Here is an 18,687-nt window from a genome sequence, read left to right on the forward strand (position 1 = left end):
GGATCAGGGCAACTTTTGTTTAAACTGCATTCACAGCCTGCAGAATATCACCTAAGAGTAGGACCATTTGAAGCAGACAATAGCATATCCGGATGCTCCTCAAGAGAATTGAATAAGTCATTTTATTTTTCTTCCTTGGTGACAGTACCAGTGTGATTCCTCAAGCGCTGGCTGTTTACTTGTCCAAATTCTTTTTCATTCATAGGCTTGAGGAATTTTAAATGATTCGGCGAGATTTCCCTCCAGGAGGTTATAGTGTGACCTCCTACAGGGAAAGTGGGTTTGCAGTCCTGACCCCTGGGCAGCGGTAGCAGCCAGCTATCTACATCGCAAAACCCTGCCACCAAATGGCACGAGTTAACAGAAAAAAACGAGCCCTGAAGTCTCCAGAATCCAGAAATCGGGTTCCAGTGTTGAAAGCCATACCAGAGGTAGCAAATCTGATTCCAGCTCCTCCTCTTACATAGAATAGCATTCTCCCTCCCTCTCCCTCACCCCCTTCAGTTTTGCATAGAGACCTTTCTCAGCTGGCATGACTGTTGGGGCTGATTGTATGCACCTTGAATGGAGCCCCTTGGCTTTACTTATTTACTCTATTCTTATCCTGCTTTCCAGACAATGACTGTCTTCCACAGTGGCTCATATCAACGCACACAGAGAGACAGAGGCCCTGCCACCAGGCTTGCAAACTAGAAAGATCAGATGTGCACAAAAAGGGAAGAGAAAGGAAAAAGAAGAGGGAGATCTTCAAGGCAGGAACAAAGTGCTGGGCATTTTTATCCAGTTTGGCCCAGCTTGGTCTTCCTTTGTTGGTGGCTCTTGTTCCATTGGCCAATAGATGGAGCCAGAGGGTTCTTTCCCTTTGCTTCTCAAGTCTCTGGGCCAGAGGGAGTTGGAGCAGAGTATTCTTTCAGGCAGGGAGGGGAGAAGTGGGTTCCTTGTAGCTGTTGCCACTCTGGCCTCCCCTTTGTCTCAATATTATTCTTGGGAGGCAGAAGGTGTAGCTTCCCAGCAGCCCTAGGTTTCCTGGCTGATGGCAGGAGCCAGAGGGTGCTCCTCTCACGCTGTTTTGTCCCAGGGCAACTGTCACTTGGAGCTGATGGTTCTTTTCAGCTTGATGCTCCACTCCCTCCACCCATTCACAGGGTCTGTGATCTTACATTGTCCAGAATTTGTTTTGTTTTCGTTACTGGCCTCCTGCTCTGGACAGTGCTAACTGCTACACCTGCTGTAGGACAGAAGCAGGAGTGCGGGTTCTTCAGCCAGAAGAGTCTGCAGCACAGTGGAGAAGGTTAAGCATACTGCTCAGCTGTTCCCAGGCACTCTGTTATTGACAGGGTAATGATGGGCCTGATCAGCGGGGCAGCAGAAGTGGGCTGGATTTACACCCAGGAGCTGAATATACAGCGTTCGCGACACAGAGCTCTCCTCTATTCAGTGAGAGGACAAGCTCTGCAAAACACTTTTGAGATTAAAAGCGCTGCTATAAGTATATGCTTCTCTTTCTTCCTTAATTGCTGGATGTACCGTGTACTAAAATGTTTGTATTTTTGGCAAGGTGCACTATTCTGTGTTTGGTTCCCATAGGTGACTCTTAAGAAGAGATAATGTTTCCCCAGGATTCTTTTCTGAGCTCATTTTGTTTCTAAATTATGCTTATTCTTTACAGGGTATAATCTGGCACGGTATAATAGGTTGGGATTTGGTGGGAATTGTTTGCCCAAAGTGTGATCATTGATGCCCACAGTTAAGGGTGGGAGAATGCGTTGCCTTGGCAAATGAGGATTCAGAATCCAAGTTTGTCAAGATGACTTCAGTGTAGGGAAGGGCGTTTGTGGAGGGAGCTGGTAGACGGGAAGGAGAGGTGCTTTGCTTCTCAGATGGCAGAAATACTTTAAACTCCCTGGGATGCATTTGCAGGGGAAATTGGTAGACAGGAGAAAGTTAAGCAGCCCCCTCCCTACCCCAAATTCTGTCCTGGATGTGTTCCTTCAAGAGGAAGACACAAGATTGGAAACCCTATCTTCTCCTGGCATTGTTGTAGCACCACAAATGTTTCCCCATGAAGACAAACACAGAAAGAACATTAGGATATAAAAAGAGGCCTGCTAAGGTCAGATCAAAGCTCCATCTAGTGCAACGTTCTGCTTCCCACAATGGCCAATCAGATGCCTCCAGGAAGCCTGCAAGCACAACATGATAGCCAATAACTGTCTCCAGTTGCTGCTCCTAGCTACTGTACATTACCGTATTTTTCGCTCTATAGGACACACCTGACCATAGGACGCACCTTGTTTTAGAGGGGAGAACAAGAAAAAAAAATCTCCCCCTCTCTGCTCAGCGCCCCTTCAGCGAAGCGGCAGGAGAAACGGAGCCCCTTCCATTTCTCCTCCTGCTTGGCTGAAGGGGCGCTGCGCATCTCTCCCCCTCTGCTGAAGCCGGGAGAGTCTTGCTCTCCCGGCTTCAGCAAAAGGAACCCGAAGCCTCCGGAGCGCAGTGGGACCTCCCGCTGTGTTCCAGAGGCTTTAGGCGGCTATCCCTGAAGCTTGGAGAGCGAGAGGGGTCGGTGCGCACCGACCTCTCTCGCTCTCCAGGCTTCAGCGAAAGCAATGTGAAGCCTCCAGAGCGCAGAGGGAGCGCTCCCTCTGCGCTTCGGAGGCCTCGCGTTGCTATCGCTGAAGCCAAGGAGCCTGCATTCGCTCCATAGGATGCACACACATTTCCCCTTGATTTTTGGAGGGGGAAAAGTGCGTCCTATACAGCGAAAAATATGGTACATTCACAATGTGGCTAGGAATCAAAATTTAGGTGTTTTTTTAAAATTAACTGGAAAAGGGGTGGGGATAATAGTCCACAGTATAACATTCTGCAAGAATTAGCATTGGATGGGAGGGAGGGAAGCTCTCGTTTCTCATAAACATATTGTGTAGTTATGCCCTCGGAGGCCTGCCATCTCTGCACCTACAGCTATCGTGACTAATGGTGGTATTCAACTAAGTTTTACTCATGGGTCTACTCTGAGTAAAATCTAGCTGAATACCATTCCAATGGTTCCCTGGGGCTTTCAGGATCTCATGGCAGGTGAAAATGGTGGGTTTCCACATTCAAAGCCAAGAAATTTATGGACTTGCTCTAAAATTGCCATAATTTCAACTATTTTCCTTTGTGAAGATGAGAAGTTAAGACTTGATCAGGGAGCATTCATTTAAAAGGGAAAAGATTAGGGGTTTGAAGGAAGATATATGGAATTCTGATGTCTCGTGGTGGAGAGAACTCAGGAATGTAGTCATGTTGGAAGTCTAGATCAGGGATATGGGATGTTGATGGACTTGGACTCCCATCAACTCCAGCCAACATGACCAACTATCAGGAAATATAGGAATTGTAGTCCAGGAACATCTAGAGAGCCTTGATTTTCTTATTCCTGGTCAAGATTCATCCCTGCATTTTCTCCTGGCAGAAATCCCATTTATATCTTTGAACCTACTTGGTTTGAAAGATGTTCCTGTTAGAGGCAGGAAAGAAAAGAGACAATGGGTGCCCCTAATAATTACTTCGTTAGATGCAGGGCTTTTGAGCTCTCCCTGGTCCTTCTTCTGATGTGCCCAGTTGTGCAAGTTCAACCTCTCCTCCAGCATTTGTTTCTGGCCAGAGCCACTAATGTTTCGCTTTCTCCTTTTTTCCACCCCTGTATGTTTCCACAGGAATCCTCCGACAGCACAAACACCACCATAGAGGATGAGGACACGAAAGGTAACAGACTTGAGGGGTCAGTCAGAAGTTTCATGCCATATAAATCTGGCAAAGCAAACCTACCTGTACACTCCTGAGAATTTGTGTCCTTGAGAAGCCATATGGATGCACTTGGAAGAAATGAATGAATGTGGCCTTGGATAGGAGCATAAGGACCTTCTGTCACAAGGGAACACAAGCAGATGAAGGATTCTATGGACTTTAAGGCCAAATGTAGTATTTGCATATAGTATTTGCAAAGCCTGCTCTAGATTTGGAAGGGCTTTGGGTAAATTACGTTGATGGGTCCCCCTAGGCTGTGGTAGTGCCAGCAGTATTTGTGTGTGTGTGTGGAGGCACTGTGGGAAAATAAAATGGAGGCTCACAAACCCAGCTGTTGTGGAGGCATCAGAGCTGGTTGGGTCCTTCTGGGTCACCAGCAATTCCCCTGGGATGCCAGTCCCTGATGCTGGCAATGACTGTGTGATTGATTTCCTGGGAGATACAGGACAAATAGTTCCCAGTTGATGTTGGTACTGAGTCTTGCGAGAACTTTCTCTTACTTGAGCTGTGATAGGGAATCCAAATTGCTTTGTCCCCCGCTTCAGTGTAAAATAATACACTGAATGTTTCTGGCTTCACCTCTCCACTGGATCTCCTTAGGGAGAATTTCTAGTTATACACTGGAGAGCAAATAAAATAAAAGGGATGGAAACCGATCTCACTTTGGCAGAAGACAAGTTTTGCATACAGATCTTCCCAAGGCCCCATATCCAGTTGAATGATCTCAGCTGCTAGAGCTGGGAAAGATGTTTCAGTTCTTGTTTTTGGATGTGTGATATATCTAGATCAGCAGAAAGGAGCTCCATGCCTCTTTGAGCTGCCTGAAGGTAAAGTAAAAGATGCAGAGATTACATGGTGCTCATTAGTCATCTTCGGCTAAAAATGTGAAGTTGTGAGCAGGTGGGGGGGGGGAGAGGAAGATTTATGTGTAGAACCTCACCTCACCCCCAAACTTATGGGCACTGCCATTCAATAGTGTGTGTGCACCAGGTCATCTGATCAATTATATGGGGTAAGGACTTACCTGAGCCCCCGCAATATTTTATTCAAGTTGGCACACCTGGTGGCGAGGAATTCGTTATAAAATAACTTTCAGAAGTAGCAGTGATATTACTCCTAATTAGAATAATAGAATCATGGAGTTGGAAGGGACCTTGAGGGACCTTATTCCCTGCAATGCAGGAATCTCAATTACAGTAAAGCATCCATGACAGATGGCCAACCTTTCTGTGCTAGGTGTCCTTCCTGTGCGGAAGTGAAGAAGAAACCAGGGCCAGTCGGACCATTAGGCATAAATATGTTTTGAGGCAGGGAGAAGCAGTGAGGTGCTGGGAGACAAAGTTCTATGCACCATGAAACCTGTCCTGCCAGATACACTGCCCTGTTGCCAGTGTAGAAGTAACATTTGACTGCCAGTCCAGGCAGCTTCTTACATGGAATTGTGGTGAGGGGTTACCATCTTCTCCTTTACCTGAGGCAGCAAAATGTCTTGGACACGATGCAGAGGCAATGCCTCTGCTAAGATGGCATCTGCCGTCTACAATTTTTGTACCATGCATCAGGCATAGGCAAACTCGGCCCTCCAGATGTTTTTGGGACTACAGCTCCCATCACCCCTAGCTAACAGGACCATTGGTCAGGGATGGTGGGAGTTGTAGTTCTAAAACATCTGGAGGGCCAAGTTTGCCTATGCCTGCCATACACACATACCCAGGTGGGGTGTTTTTAATCGTATTTCTCTTGGTTTAGTGTATCTGTGTGGGGTTTGTTGCCTGTCTGTTGGGTTGTAAGTCACTTTGGGTTGCCCAGGACAAGAGAAAGCTACTGACAAATTGGGAAATAATTCACATGCTGCCCAATTGATTTGCGGCCTTTTCAGTTGGTGAAATGTTTTTAATCATTTAACCAGTTAACTGGTTGAAAGTTTGCACAGCCCAAATTATAAGTCCTCAAGATACCTTTGTATTCTGAAGATTTGTTTTCTGTTGTTGGGTTTGTTTTGTTATTTTTATTTTTTTGCTGTAATTGAACCCAAAGCTAGCATGAACAGTACGTTTCCATTCTAGTGAACAGCAAATCTGGCAGATGATCTCAGGGTGATTTGCAGTAGATTGGCAGGACTTTCTGACTCCTAGTTATTTTACAGTGCTTACAGCGAAACAACTTCTCCCATCTAACAGCTGAAATAAAGAAGACTAGGCAGGAGTGTATTTTGTTGTGAAAGTAATGTAAGCTCAGTTCAGTTCAGGTACTGGAAACAAATTCCTAGGTTCCGAATGTGCTTAGAGTTTTTTCATTCTAAGTGTATGTCTTTTACACTTGGCTCTGGTTGGAAGATCTTGAAGTTCTACAAAGCGCAAAGTAGATTGAACAAGCCTGAAGTCTGCCTCATTCCTGCTTTGAGAGTGCCACTGAAGCAGTGTACAGTCAGAGATGTGTGTCCCAAGATCCCTTGCAGCATTATTGGTCAATAGCCTTCACTTTTTCAGACCCAGGAAGCTTTAAAGCAACATGCAACACACGTAGATACATTTTACCACATATGCCCACTTTTCCCCACCGATTTTTAGGATGATCGGAGGCAAAGGAAGGCAGAGCCCCTGCATTGTTGTTAATGGTTGTATAGAACAGGGTATTTTTGCAAGTGCAGTTTGCATTGAAAAAAACAAAATGCAAAAAAGACACTCTGCCTTTTGCTGAACAGCACACTTTACTCTCTTTCTCTCTGCAACTTTCTTTCATTTTAAAATGAAAACCAAACAGATTCTAGCCCCAGCTCCAGTATGCATGATCAACTTTAGGTTGGGCAATACCCACTTCTGTGGGTTTGGCCCTCCTGTGGAAGACCCAAGTTATAGAAAAGGCCGGGACACATTTTTCACATTATGTAATGCTGCTCCATGAGTGTGTGTAAGCAAAATGTGTAAGTTTGGCCACGGGAGGCAGAGCAAATATTGATGCAGATGTTTATTGTTACTCTTTGGTGGGGTTACAGAGTATTGTAAAGAGAGCGAACTCAAGTGTTTCCTGTTACTCTGGATACTTTTGTCTTGGAAGCAACAGGAAGTTGGGTTTGTTCTGTTCGGGGCTGGGTAATGGGTGTGTGGGCTTTGTAATCCTATGCATGTATGCCCAGAAGTAAATCCCACTGAGTTCAGTAGGAGGTCCTTCCATGTGTTTCTTTGTACCTAAGCTGCATTTTTTGTTTTTGAAGGATATCCTCTTTAAGTTGTTATAGTGTAACTCTTGGGTCCTGGAAAACACTCCTGGTAGTGGGGAGGGGACTTGTTTTCTTTTGACTGGCGGGGGACATAAATTAAATAAGTGCTGCACACAGTTTTTGTAACAGGTGGCATCTAATTCTCTCGGCAACATTACCTGGGAGTAGGTCGACCAGACTAGTCTTGTATTTTCTGTAAGAGTGACTTTAAAGATTGCTTCCACTTTCAAGCTGACAACTAGCTTAGTGGTGCTGGAAAGAGTGGAATGCAAACAGCCTTGTAATCTAGCACACGAGTGGGCAGACGTTAGATCAGGAGCTTACTGATAGATCACTTATGTGTTTTGCAGTTGATCAGCAATGACTGTATGGCTCACAATTATTTAACAAAAGCAACAATCAAAAAGGCTCCTCCTACCCCCCCCCCAAAAAAAAAATATTAGGCTGCTTGTGGGAGGAAAATATATGAATCCTTGTGAACCCACCTGTGTGCGTGAACAACAAAAGAATTGGCTGGGTTCCTGGATTTGAAATGTGGGGCTAACACAAGAGAGCTCCAGTAGCAGAGTTTTAAACTCACAAAAATCAGCAGCACAGTGGAACATTAGGAATATATGTTGTTAGACTTTTCTTACCACGTTTACAACACTCCCCTCTTTCTACCCCTTTTGCAAGGAACAGACCACTCACTGCTAAGCAAGTTTTAAAAGATTTACTTAGATTCATAGATCTGATACACGTGTTGCTCCATGCGGCTGCAAGGAGAAATACATGTCGAATACTCCAGTGTATAAAGTGCAGAATATATTTCCAGACGCTCTGGAGTGAGCAAACACATGTCTTTCTTCGTTTCATGGTGCACGGGGGCGGGGAACAGGAGAGTGTTTTTATGTGTGAGGACTGCAAACTCAGTTTTCATACTGAAAAAATTGCTTGGCTGAGCTTGTGCTTAGAGGCACCTCTCCTTAATTCTAAGAGTATGTTGCCACACCCCACCATCTGAAGCCGCCATTTTGCACCTGGTTCTCAATGGTGGATCTCCGTATGCTAGTAAAAAAAGCGCACACCAAGCAGATTACACAAGGTTGAATTTGCCCGCCCAATTTGGCACTCACACCAGGCCACAAGAATGTTGCAAACGTGGCACGAGGATAGAGTTGTATCCTATGAGCATCTCTCTTGAATATGCAATGTTCTGAAGATACAACTTTGGCCCTTCTCAAAGGAGGTCAAGCTGGGAGGTCAAGTGAAGGGGATGGAGTTGGGGTAAAGGATTGACAGAGAACAAACCAGCTGAAGCAAACAGATAGTGGAAATCCTCTAGTTAGACGATGCCCTGCCTCCTCTGTGTGTTTTTCTCCTCTTTTATATTCCATTTTGCCATCCTCTTTCCCATTCTCTCTTTTCTCCCATCAGAGCCGCCATTTTACTTTGGAACTTTTTATTTCTCGCTTTATGGTGTTTGTTTTTCCTTCCCCCCTCCCTCTCTTTTCCCCTCTCTTACCCATTCACATCAGTTAAGGCTGCTGATAATGAGCTTGTAAAAAGCCAGTTGAATCCAGGATCTGTCCCTGAACTTCCTCCCAGTCTGCAGACTTCTCCGATACCATCTGCTGCTGCTGCTGTTGCTGCTGCTTGTAAGTCACAAAGTCCCTGTGCTCCTTTCCCCAACTTTCCACTCAACTGTAGTTTAACTTTCCACTCAACTGTGGTTGACCCGTCAGACTTTTAGTCATAGGTCCAGTTCAGATGTAATTTTAAGCTGTGATTTTAAGTGAACCTGCATGGGCCTCAGGCTTACACACACACACACACACACACACACACACACACACACACTGTTACTTCCCCTCTCCTTGTCTTTCATGCACCAGAGGGAGGAGATTGAAAGCATCAGTTCTGGATTTAAAACTAATTGTAGCTACCATTGATGCTGCAGCTCAGGAAACTGGTTTTTTTTAAATAAAAAAAAACCTGTGAGTTGAGAACAAGCCAGGATCTGAAACTGTGGCTCACAGTGTAAATAAACCATAGTTTCATCTGAATTCAGATGCCATGGGGGACTAAGGTTAGTTTAAAATTGAAAGTAGAAAGGTTTGATATTCTCCTCTATCATGCAGAAGAGGTTGGGGTGTGCATGAGCCGGAGGCACTTGCAGATATTATCACATAGTGGGAACCAGTGGTTTCGCACAACCTCTGAACAAGTCATAGGTCTGTCTGTTCTGACAGTGTGGATAAACATTTAGTAAGTGTATGACACTAGTAGCTATAAATAAATGTAAATATAGTAACACAATTTGTGTGTTTGTTGGGGAGGGGGCGCTAGATAGTACCTGATGGACACCTTTTCCACTTAATGTTTCCATTTCCTAACCCATGTTCCTGGGTTTGTTCATTCTTCTGTTCTTGTTCCATTATACTTGGTTTCTCTTCCTTCTCTACCTCCCTACCTTTTCTGTCCTGTCTTTTCTGTCCTGTCTCAGTACCCAAGCTGACTGATGTATTAGGCATGGTGAAAAAGGGATCAGGGGCCCCTGAAGCTGAAGAGTCAAAGACTTTGGTCTCTCCACCCTGCATATCTCCAGCTGTTGCAAACCCTCTACCTCCCCAGTGTAAGTAGCAAGATGGTCTGGGTTTGCAGCACTGGGGGGTTAATTTGGCACAAAATCCCAGAGGGCCTTCATGGTCGCCATAGAATAGGATTGCCATATTTCCAAAGTAAAAACCAGGACACACAAACAGTTGTTGAACTTTTTCAGACAACCCTCAAAGTTGCTGAGCCTTTTATAGTAAAAGCTACAAGAGTTTTGAAGATATTTTCGGCACAATTTAACCCCCATTGCCAGTTTTCCAGGACGTTTGCTTGATTTCCGAAAAATAATCCAGGACGCCATTTTTGGAAGTGAATTCCATGACATGTCCTGGAAAATCAGGATGGATGGCAGCCCTGCCGTAGAAGCCTTTCATTAGTTAAACACAACTTGGAATGAAAATACTTTCAAATATATATATATATACACAATTTCCATTTATATCCTGTCCTTTTTTTTCATCCTGGAACTCAAAGTGTATGCCTGGGGTCCTCAGGAGTTTCCCCATCCAGGCACTTTAGCAAGGTGGTGGGCTTCAGGTGCCATCAGACCATGGCCTGGCAATGATAAGGCTACATATCTCTCTCTGGGATGTCCCATTGATGCAGGGGCCACCACTGAAAAGGACTTGCCTCAGTGTCCAGGGAACAGAGAAGAAACATGACAATGTATGGTCCATGGTCTGCTGTATTTTACTCTTTCCTGCTAATGCTGGGTTGGAAAGGCCACAGAGAAGGCTTGTGTGAGCTGGGAGTAAAACATATTAGGGATCTCTTTTTTTGAAAAACTAACATGGGTCTTTGCTCCCACACAAAATATTTGAGGAGACCATTGGGCAAATGAAGCTCCAAATTTGTGAATACTAGAAGGAACCCCAAAGCCTTCCTTGCGTGCTGTCTTACTTTGATTCCATTCTCTTGCATGGCTTTCTGGTACTTTCCTTTTCATTTTAAAATTGGGTTTCTTTCCCTGTCTCACCCTCTCTGCTCCCATCTGTTCCTCTCTCAGCTGCAAAGCTTTCTGATGTATTAGGCATGGTGAAACGGGGCTCTGGGCCACCAGAAGCAGAAGAAGCAAAGCCTTCCATCACTTTGCCCTTCCCTCCTTCTGTTGTTGCAAATCCTGTTCCTCTCCAGTGTAAGTAGCATGCGGCACCAGGGACTGCCAAACAGAACTGCTGCTGAGGAGACTTTGTAGCTTTTCTAGCCATAAAGTAAGGCAGTTGCCCTACTCAGTGTTGCAGGGCTCCTCCCTTGTCCTGAGTTTTGTGCTGCCTAAGGGGTTGATGGGAGTAATAATAATAATAATAATAATAATAATTTATTATTTATTATTTATACCCCACCCATCTGGCTGGGCTTCCCCAGCCACTCTGGGCGGCTTCCAAAAAAATATTAAAATACTATAATACATCAAACATTAAAAGCTTCCCTAAACAGGGCTGCCTTCAGATGTCTTCTAAAGGTCTGGTAGTTGTTGTTCTCTTAGACATCTGGTGGGAGGGCGTTCCACAGGGAGGGCGCCACTACCGAGAAGGCCCTCTGCCTGGTTCCCTGTAACTTGGCTTCTCGCAGTGAAGGAACTGTCAGAAGGCCCTCAGAGCTGGACCTCAGTGTCTGGGTAGAACGATGGGGGTGGAGACGCTCCTTCAGATATACTGGACCGAGGCTGTTTAGGGCTTTAAAGATCAGCACCAACACTTTGAATTGTGCTCGGAAACGTACTGGGAGCCAATGTAGGTCTTTCAAGACCGGCGTTATGTGGTCTCAGCGGCCGCTCCCAGTCACCAGTCTAGCTGCCACGTTCTGGATTAGTTGTAGTAGTCCAAAGCATCTGAAAGGCACCAGGTTGCAAAAGGACTGTGTATGCCAGAGATTGGCAACCTTATCAAAGGATGGGCCGGTTGACGTTCTGTCTGTTGGAGGATGGGCCGGAGCGTGTGCGCATGCGCTCTCTTCTTGGTCAGAGGAATGTGTGTGCACACATGCTATTTCCGGTGCTCCTCCGACCCGGAAGTGCGCCGGAAATAGTGTCTGCGAATGCACACAGATACTTCTCCATCCTGCACTCATGCGCACATGCTATTTTCTGCACACATCTGGGTCGAAGGAGTGCCTGTGCACAGGCGCCATCAACCTGGAAGTCGGTCCCCGCGCTGCTCCGGTAAGGGCGGCGGGGGTCACCATGGGCCAGTTAGACAAGCCTTGTGGCCTGCTACCGGCCCATGGGCCTTAGGTTGTCGACCTCTGGTGTATGCAATCAGAAAAGAGGACTGTAGTGTTAAGACATGGTTGTATCAGGCTTGATACCCTGAATAAGCAACTCCATATTTACGTAACTGGGACTCTCAATATTATTTTGCTCTTACATTTTTGCTTTCTAACCCAAGTCATTCTTGGGATAATCTGGGTAATCCCAAATAATTCTGTACTCTGCTTGTCCCATCGTTCTGGCCAAGGCAACTTCTCCCCCCATAATGGCAGAGAAAAAAGAACCAACAGCCCCTGAATAACCAAGGGATCTTTAGAGTCTCAGGAACTTTAAGAACATCTGAACAAATGTAGACATTGACGCAAGCTAAGCCACATCCTCACTACATGAAAAGTCCCTTCCCCCAAGCAGATTCCTTTCTCTAAACTCCCTCCTCCTTGTTCTTTATTGTGTATTCATTCCGCACCCCATTACTTTTCTGTTTAGTTTTCTCATATTTCTCTCCCTCCTCCCACCCTAGCTGCCAAACTGTCTGATGTATTAGGCATGGTGAAAAAGGGGTCTGGGCCTCCAGGGGCTGAAGAGTCAAAGCCTTCCATCCCTCTGCCTAGCCCATCTCCAGGGGCTGCAAATCCTCTTCCTTTCCAGTGTAAGTAGCAGGCATCGCCTGCATGTAGCTGGAGTATCGTAAGCACCCTGTAGAATCCTTGTGGGGTCCCCCTCTTTTTGTTTTTCCTTGAAAAGAAAGGCCTTGCACTTTGAACAGGGGCAGTTTCGCTGGGTGGTACTGTACAGGGCTTACCTGCATCGCCAATGAATAAGGACTCAGCTACATTAGTAAAGAATCAACAATCTGAATGCACTATAAGCATACAACAACAGATGGCGGCAGAGAGCAGGAAATTTTTACAGGTGTTTTTCCATAGGTTTTTTACTTTATTTTGTTATAACAATTTAATTTCCTACTTATTTATAGCATTTTTTCCTGTGTGTAGATCCACCCTAAGAATGGTTGCTTCAGAGTAATTGAATTTGGATTGTTGCCCTGAATAAATTATGCTCATATGCGCAGGCAGCAGAGAGCCCCAGAGTGATGTACCCACTCCATACCTCAAGTGGAAATAGCCTTAAATGTATTAGATCAGTCCAAGCTCCTTCATTCCCTTCCAGGAACCACATGCCAGTGGTGAGTGGGGCCAGAGGCAAAAGTGGGCAGAGCAACGAGTTCGAATTTAGCCCTTCTCCATTAGGCAAGCAAGAAACATTATCAGAGTTCAGAGACACATTCCAGCCACATTAAAACACCCAAGGAGGGTGCAAGTGGTGGCTGCTGAGTTCTACCTCAAAGGGGGGAAATAGCCTTATTATAAATTATTATAAGGTCTGATCTCAAAAACTCTACAACTCCAGCCTGTTTGTATGCTTATACTTTAGGCAAGTCCCCTCTTTCCCTCCATCTCATTTGTAGTCTGGAGCAGTCTAATTCAGGACTAGTTTTACCATGTAATGGGCAAGTTGTTGAGACTAATCCTGAGTTATTTCTCTCCTATCTACTCAGTTTTAAAAGATGAGGGGCTATTTGCACTGAAAATAATTCTAGGAAGAATATTGCTTGCATTGTTACTAGGTTATGGAATGATGTAAAGGGACTCCAATCCTGTCAAGTTCTCCTCCTTGACCCAGTTCTCTTTGCCTGTTTTCTAGTCCTTTCCTCCTTGCTTTCATTTCTTTCTGCTTGTTGCCTTTTGTGTGTGTGTTTTTTTCCTCACCTCTCCCTCCTCTCATCTCTTCCACCCCAGCTGCAAAACTCTGTGATGTATTAGGCATGGTGAAAAAGGGCTCTGGGCTTCCTGAAGGCGAAGAGCCAAAGTCCTCCATCACCCTTCCATGCCCACCTTCAGGTGCTGCCAACCCACTTCCTCCCCAGTGTAAGTAGTGTTGTGTCACTGGGATTTCTTGTCCCATGCCTTCAGGGATGTTCCAGCAGTCTAGTGTGGCAGCTGGCGCTGCTGTGCCCTCCTTTGACTCTAATGTGCGTGCTCTACAGCTCATGTGGCACAATACATCTCAGGGGCTTTTCCATAGCTTTTTTTATTCATAGAACCATAGAGTTGAATGAGGATTAGTTGGTCATCTGGAGCAGGAAAGGGGAGCCTATGCACCCCCCCCCAATACTACTGGACTACAAGTTCCATAACCCCTGACCATTTGCTATGCTGACTGGGGCTGATGGGAACTCAGAGTACCACGTGTTCTCCATTCCTGATCTAGAGCAGCCCGCTGCTCATTAAAGGCAACCAAAAGCTAGAGCATTCTTAACAGATTATGGTCTGTTTGAAGGTGCCTATCACAGGAGAATTCACTACTCCTCTAGTTAATTTATTCCATTGTTGAACTGCTCTCACCTGTTGAGAAGTTTCTCCTAATGTCCAGTTGAAATCTGTTCTCCTGCAACTTAAACCCCTTAGGTCTAGTCCTGCCTTCTGGGGCAGCAGAGAATAAGTATTTGCCCTTTTCTGTGTGACAGCCCTTCCAAGTATTTGAAGAGTGCTATCATGTCCTCTCAGCCTTTTCTTCTCCAGGCTTAGCAGATCCATAAACTTGGAAGACCTCACTTTACCTGCTTTTACTGAATGCTCTTGGCTCTCCCATCCCATGTGGAGGCTATGCACAAGCTCAGACCACCTTACACAAATCTTGCAGCAAGCTCTGTGCAAAGAGCTTGCAGATTCGGTTTGTTCTATGCAAATAAAGTGTGATACACAACAAGGTTCTCACCTTACCAATCATGGTTGGTTTCAGCAAAACAAATAATGATCCCTAATTCAGACATAATTCTAAGCCAGGGATTGTGGTTGCATGAGGAGGAGCAAAACAGATAGCTGTGTTCACAGTAAACCACAAAATAATGGTTTCCTGTAATGTGAGCATTGAGCTACTCTTTAGAAAGTGCCATTGCCGCCTTCACCTTGAATTCTTTCTTAGTCGCTCTCTTTTATCTGATCCCTTTCTTTCCCTTGTTTTTCTAGTCCCTCTCCACTCTCCCATTCATTTGTGTTTTATTATTATTCTCTCCGTGCCTTCTTTCATCTGTCTCACACCAGCTGCCAAGTTGTCTGATATTCTAAGCATGGTGAAACGGGGCTCTGGAGCCCCAGAAGCTGAGGGGCCACAGCCAGCTGTCACCCAGCTTTTCCCAATTCCACTCATCCCAAATCCTCTGCCTTCAGATCGTAAGTAGCATGGTTTCGTGGCCTGCAGCTGTGAGCCCCACTTTGTTCTGTTCAGACCCCAGGGGGAAGATTCTGTTCTCTTTATTACACTGTAGGTGCGAAATAAATAGCCTAATGGGTATTGCTGCATGGCTTCACATGAAAACACTTCACTTCAGTGGGCGAATAGCTATGCTTGTGTGAATGCAGGCTAACAGAGAAAGTGCATTAAATGCATGGCACAAGCTGAAAATCGAGGTTGCATTGTGGGAGAAGCATTGTGTTTAAAGCCTGGGACATTGCAGATACTGATTTACGATGCTCTTGCTGTGTGTTTAAACAAATATGGGCATGGGACTGGGCATTTTCCCTCCATCTTTCCTCCCAGAGGTCCAAACACTGCAGTTGTTCTCCTCTCTATCCAGTTGGAGGCATGTTGTTTGAAGAAAGGTTCAGGCCGGAGGGTGCACTAGGGTGCATGTCCTACTTCCTCCCTAAAGCCAGTCTGTCTTCTGTCTCAAGGGGATAGTCCCGGGTTCAGTCACAGTCACAGTCCTCATAAATATGGGTAGCGTGAGGTCTTAGTTTAAGACCACTAGTAAAGCCTCGTGCCAATTGGGCAAAGCCAAATGAAAGCCATACTTTGGGAATTGTGTGGTCTGATATTCCGATCTTAGGCGTGATCTCTGGCTGTGTTAGCACGTAGTGCTAAAGCATGGCTGAACATTATGAAGATGAGCTGCAGCAAGCCTCAGGCTCACATGTTCCCCCCTTCTCCACCTGGGCTGGATTATGGCAAATGAATTACGTATTCAAGGGTGGAATTTATTGGTTATAACGGAACACATGAAGGGCTCCCATAATGCATGTTTTTCTCAGAAGTCTCATTTCGGGCTGGGTGATATCTGCTTTCCAACATCGTAATATACCGCCAGCTAATATTACGGTATAATACGGCATAAACTACATGATACGGCGGCGTACCAAGACGTCAGAAAGTTGGCGGGGAGGAAGAAGGCAGTTGTTGGTCACACAGATGATTAGCATCGCCACGTGCAACTTCTGCCTCTTCCTGTTGAGTCTGGTCAAGCAAAGCCGCTGCCTCCTCAAGCCCCCGTCCACCCGGGCTAAGGCGCCTGAGTCAGCCCCATGAAATGTTCTGTTCCCGCGGCTGGCCCAGCCGCCTATAATAGCAGTGAACAACATAAATCAGCAATAACAAAACAAAAAAAATTCCTTCCAGTATTCCAGTAGCACCTTAAAGACCAACTAAGTCAGTTCTTGGTATGAGCTTTCGTGTGCATGCACACTTCTTCAGATACACTGAAACAGAAGTTTCCAGAAGTATTATTACCCCTCCCCCCCTTCTCACTATATAGAAGGGTCTGGAAACTTCTGTTTCAGTGTATCTGAAGAAGTGTGCATGCACACGAAAGCTCATACCAAGAACTGACTTAGTTGGTCTTTAAGGTGCTACTGGAATACTGGAAGGAATTTTTTTTGTTTTGACTATGGCAGACCAACACGGCTACCTATCTGTAAATAAATCAGCAATGAAATTATATTCATAAAAAAGTGTACAAACGGCATTACCAAAAATAGGTTCTGGCTGATCAGGTCTTATCCAAAGTAGCACACCTACAGAAGATGTTTTGTTCTTGCTGCTGTTGCATCGAGTACTGAAAGTGCACAGCTTTTTTGCTGCACCTAGTAGCAACTGTAAGGGACGCGGGTGGCGCTGTGGGTTAAACCACAGAGCCTAGGACTTGCCGATCAGAAGGTCGGCAGTTCGAGTCCCCACGACGGGGTGAGCTCCCGTTGCTCGTTCCCTGCTCCTGCCACCCTAGCAGTTCGAAAGCACATTAAAGTGCAAGTAGATAAATAGGTACCGCTCCTGTGGGAAGGTAAACGGCGTTTCCGTGTGCTGCTCTGGTTCGCCAGAAGCGGCTTAGTCATGCTGGCCACATGACCCAGAAGCTGTACGCCGGCTCCCTCGGCCAATAAAGTGAGATGAGCACCACAACCCCAGAGTCAGTGGTCCCTTTACCTTTACCTTAGTAGCAACTGCAGGGGAGATGCAGAAAAAGTGGTTTCTTTTCTCCATGGGATTGTGAGTCACAAGGTCTCAGGCCATCTCCCTCCGGCCTGAACTTTCTTTCCCCTGCTGAAAACCTGGGAGTCCCGGGCAGCGGTGTCGGTTTACGGGGATGAATAACAGCTTGGCACATTTGCAGCTGGAGGGAGACACCAGCAAACATGAGCTGAGATGCCACACAACTAGTGCTAGGACAGGGCACAGGGAGAACACGCAATTCAAAGCAGAAGCAGGCATGACTGGCAAGCTCACAGGTAAGAACTGGATTTGCTGGAAAGTTAAAGGCATCCTCCCCCCCGACTAGGTTTATTTTCAAGGAGAAATGTGTAGCTGGATAGGATCAGGATAGTACCGTCTTTCATTGCTTGCTGGTTTCTTTAAGGCTTAGTGCATATTTTCAACCTGGGCTAGTCTTAACATTAGGCAGCTGATTTTGGATGTCATGAAAGGGCATTTTTACTGCCAGGCAGTGGCGCTTGTGAGATGTTCTGCCTCAGGTGTCAGAAAAATTTGGCTGGCCTTGAGGACCATCCAACTTGATGAGAGGTGGGGGAGCAGCATTTCTGCTACACTGCATCCGGCAAAATAGTTTCAACAAAATATTTAGGATCACTTCATGTGAATGAATTATCCATTTACATGTTTTGCTTTAAACTGCTTTAAAGAGTTCCCCTCCCTCTTTCCCAGATCCATCCTGTGCATATTTACTTGGAAGTCAGTCCCTCTGAGTTGAATATAGCTTCCTCCCAGATAAATGTGCACGGAATTGCAACCTCAATTCATTTTTCTGTGGGGATGGATCATTCTAATCCATACATTGGTGATTATGGGTGCAAAGGTGGGCAGGATAGGATGTGGTTTTATTATGGAGGGGGAAAGCACTGTTTTATACATTCACATTTTTATGGGATACAGAGGGATGCAAACAAACAGAAGGAAGTTCATTAGGGGTTTTTTTAAACATAATTTTGTTAATCTAGATTTTCAAGGTAGCCTGCAAAAGAGAGCCATAAAACAAATATAAAACAGATCAAAAACATCAGAAGCAAAAGCAACAGTAAAAATATAAAAAACAGTAGATATAAAATCAGTTAAAATCCTGGGCAATCTTTTTTTTTTTTAATGTCTAAAATGTGGCCACATTTTAAGGAAGTTCATTAGTGCGAGGGGCAGTCTATTATGGTTTGAACATAGTGGGGGAAATTTTGCAGTTGCAATTAATAGATGAACCCAAAAGTCTGTATAATTACTCCACCGGGGTTGTGCCTAGAATATATTATGGGACGTCTGCTACATGATTCACTACTTTTTCTTTTCTTTTAAAAAGGTAAGTGCAGCTGAGGGGAGCGATTCAGAATGGGACTCCAATGCTGGGGAAAGGGAAGGGTTAAGCTTTCCCCTTTGCAGCTTTCCCCAGGTATAAATCCCCCCCCTCTTAAAATGCAACTTTATTTGTCCTATGGAAACCTATATAGTAAGTTGTGGGAAAGGGCCTGCTCTCATTTCTCATTATAGTGTTATATTCAGTGATGTCTTTGCCTTTGCAGAAAGTACTCCTGCA

General features: G+C 45.3%; 1 protein-coding gene across 13 annotated transcripts in view; it reads left to right on the forward strand.

Moving 5' to 3' along the window:
• CAMK2B (calcium/calmodulin dependent protein kinase II beta) overlaps positions 1 to 18,687 on the forward strand; it is a 209,361-nt gene that overhangs the window by 172,921 nt on the left and 17,753 nt on the right. For 6 of the 13 annotated variants that reach the window (XM_081890925.1, XM_081890926.1, XM_081890916.1 and 3 more), the window contains one exon: positions 3,705 to 3,753. In XM_081890925.1, coding sequence (XP_081747051.1) covers positions 3,705 to 3,753 — 49 coding nt within the window. Of the gene's footprint in view, positions 1 to 3,704; positions 3,754 to 8,532; positions 8,653 to 9,500; positions 9,630 to 10,616; positions 10,746 to 12,339; positions 12,469 to 13,618; positions 13,748 to 14,923; positions 15,053 to 18,687 lie in introns of all 13 variants that reach the window. The other 7 variants (XM_081890914.1, XM_081890919.1, XM_081890921.1 and 4 more) reach the window with 3 other exon arrangements.

This window comes from Podarcis melisellensis (genome assembly GCF_964234715.1).
Source record: "Podarcis melisellensis genome assembly, chromosome: 15".
NCBI classification, from domain to species: domain Eukaryota; kingdom Metazoa; phylum Chordata; class Lepidosauria; order Squamata; family Lacertidae; genus Podarcis; species Podarcis melisellensis.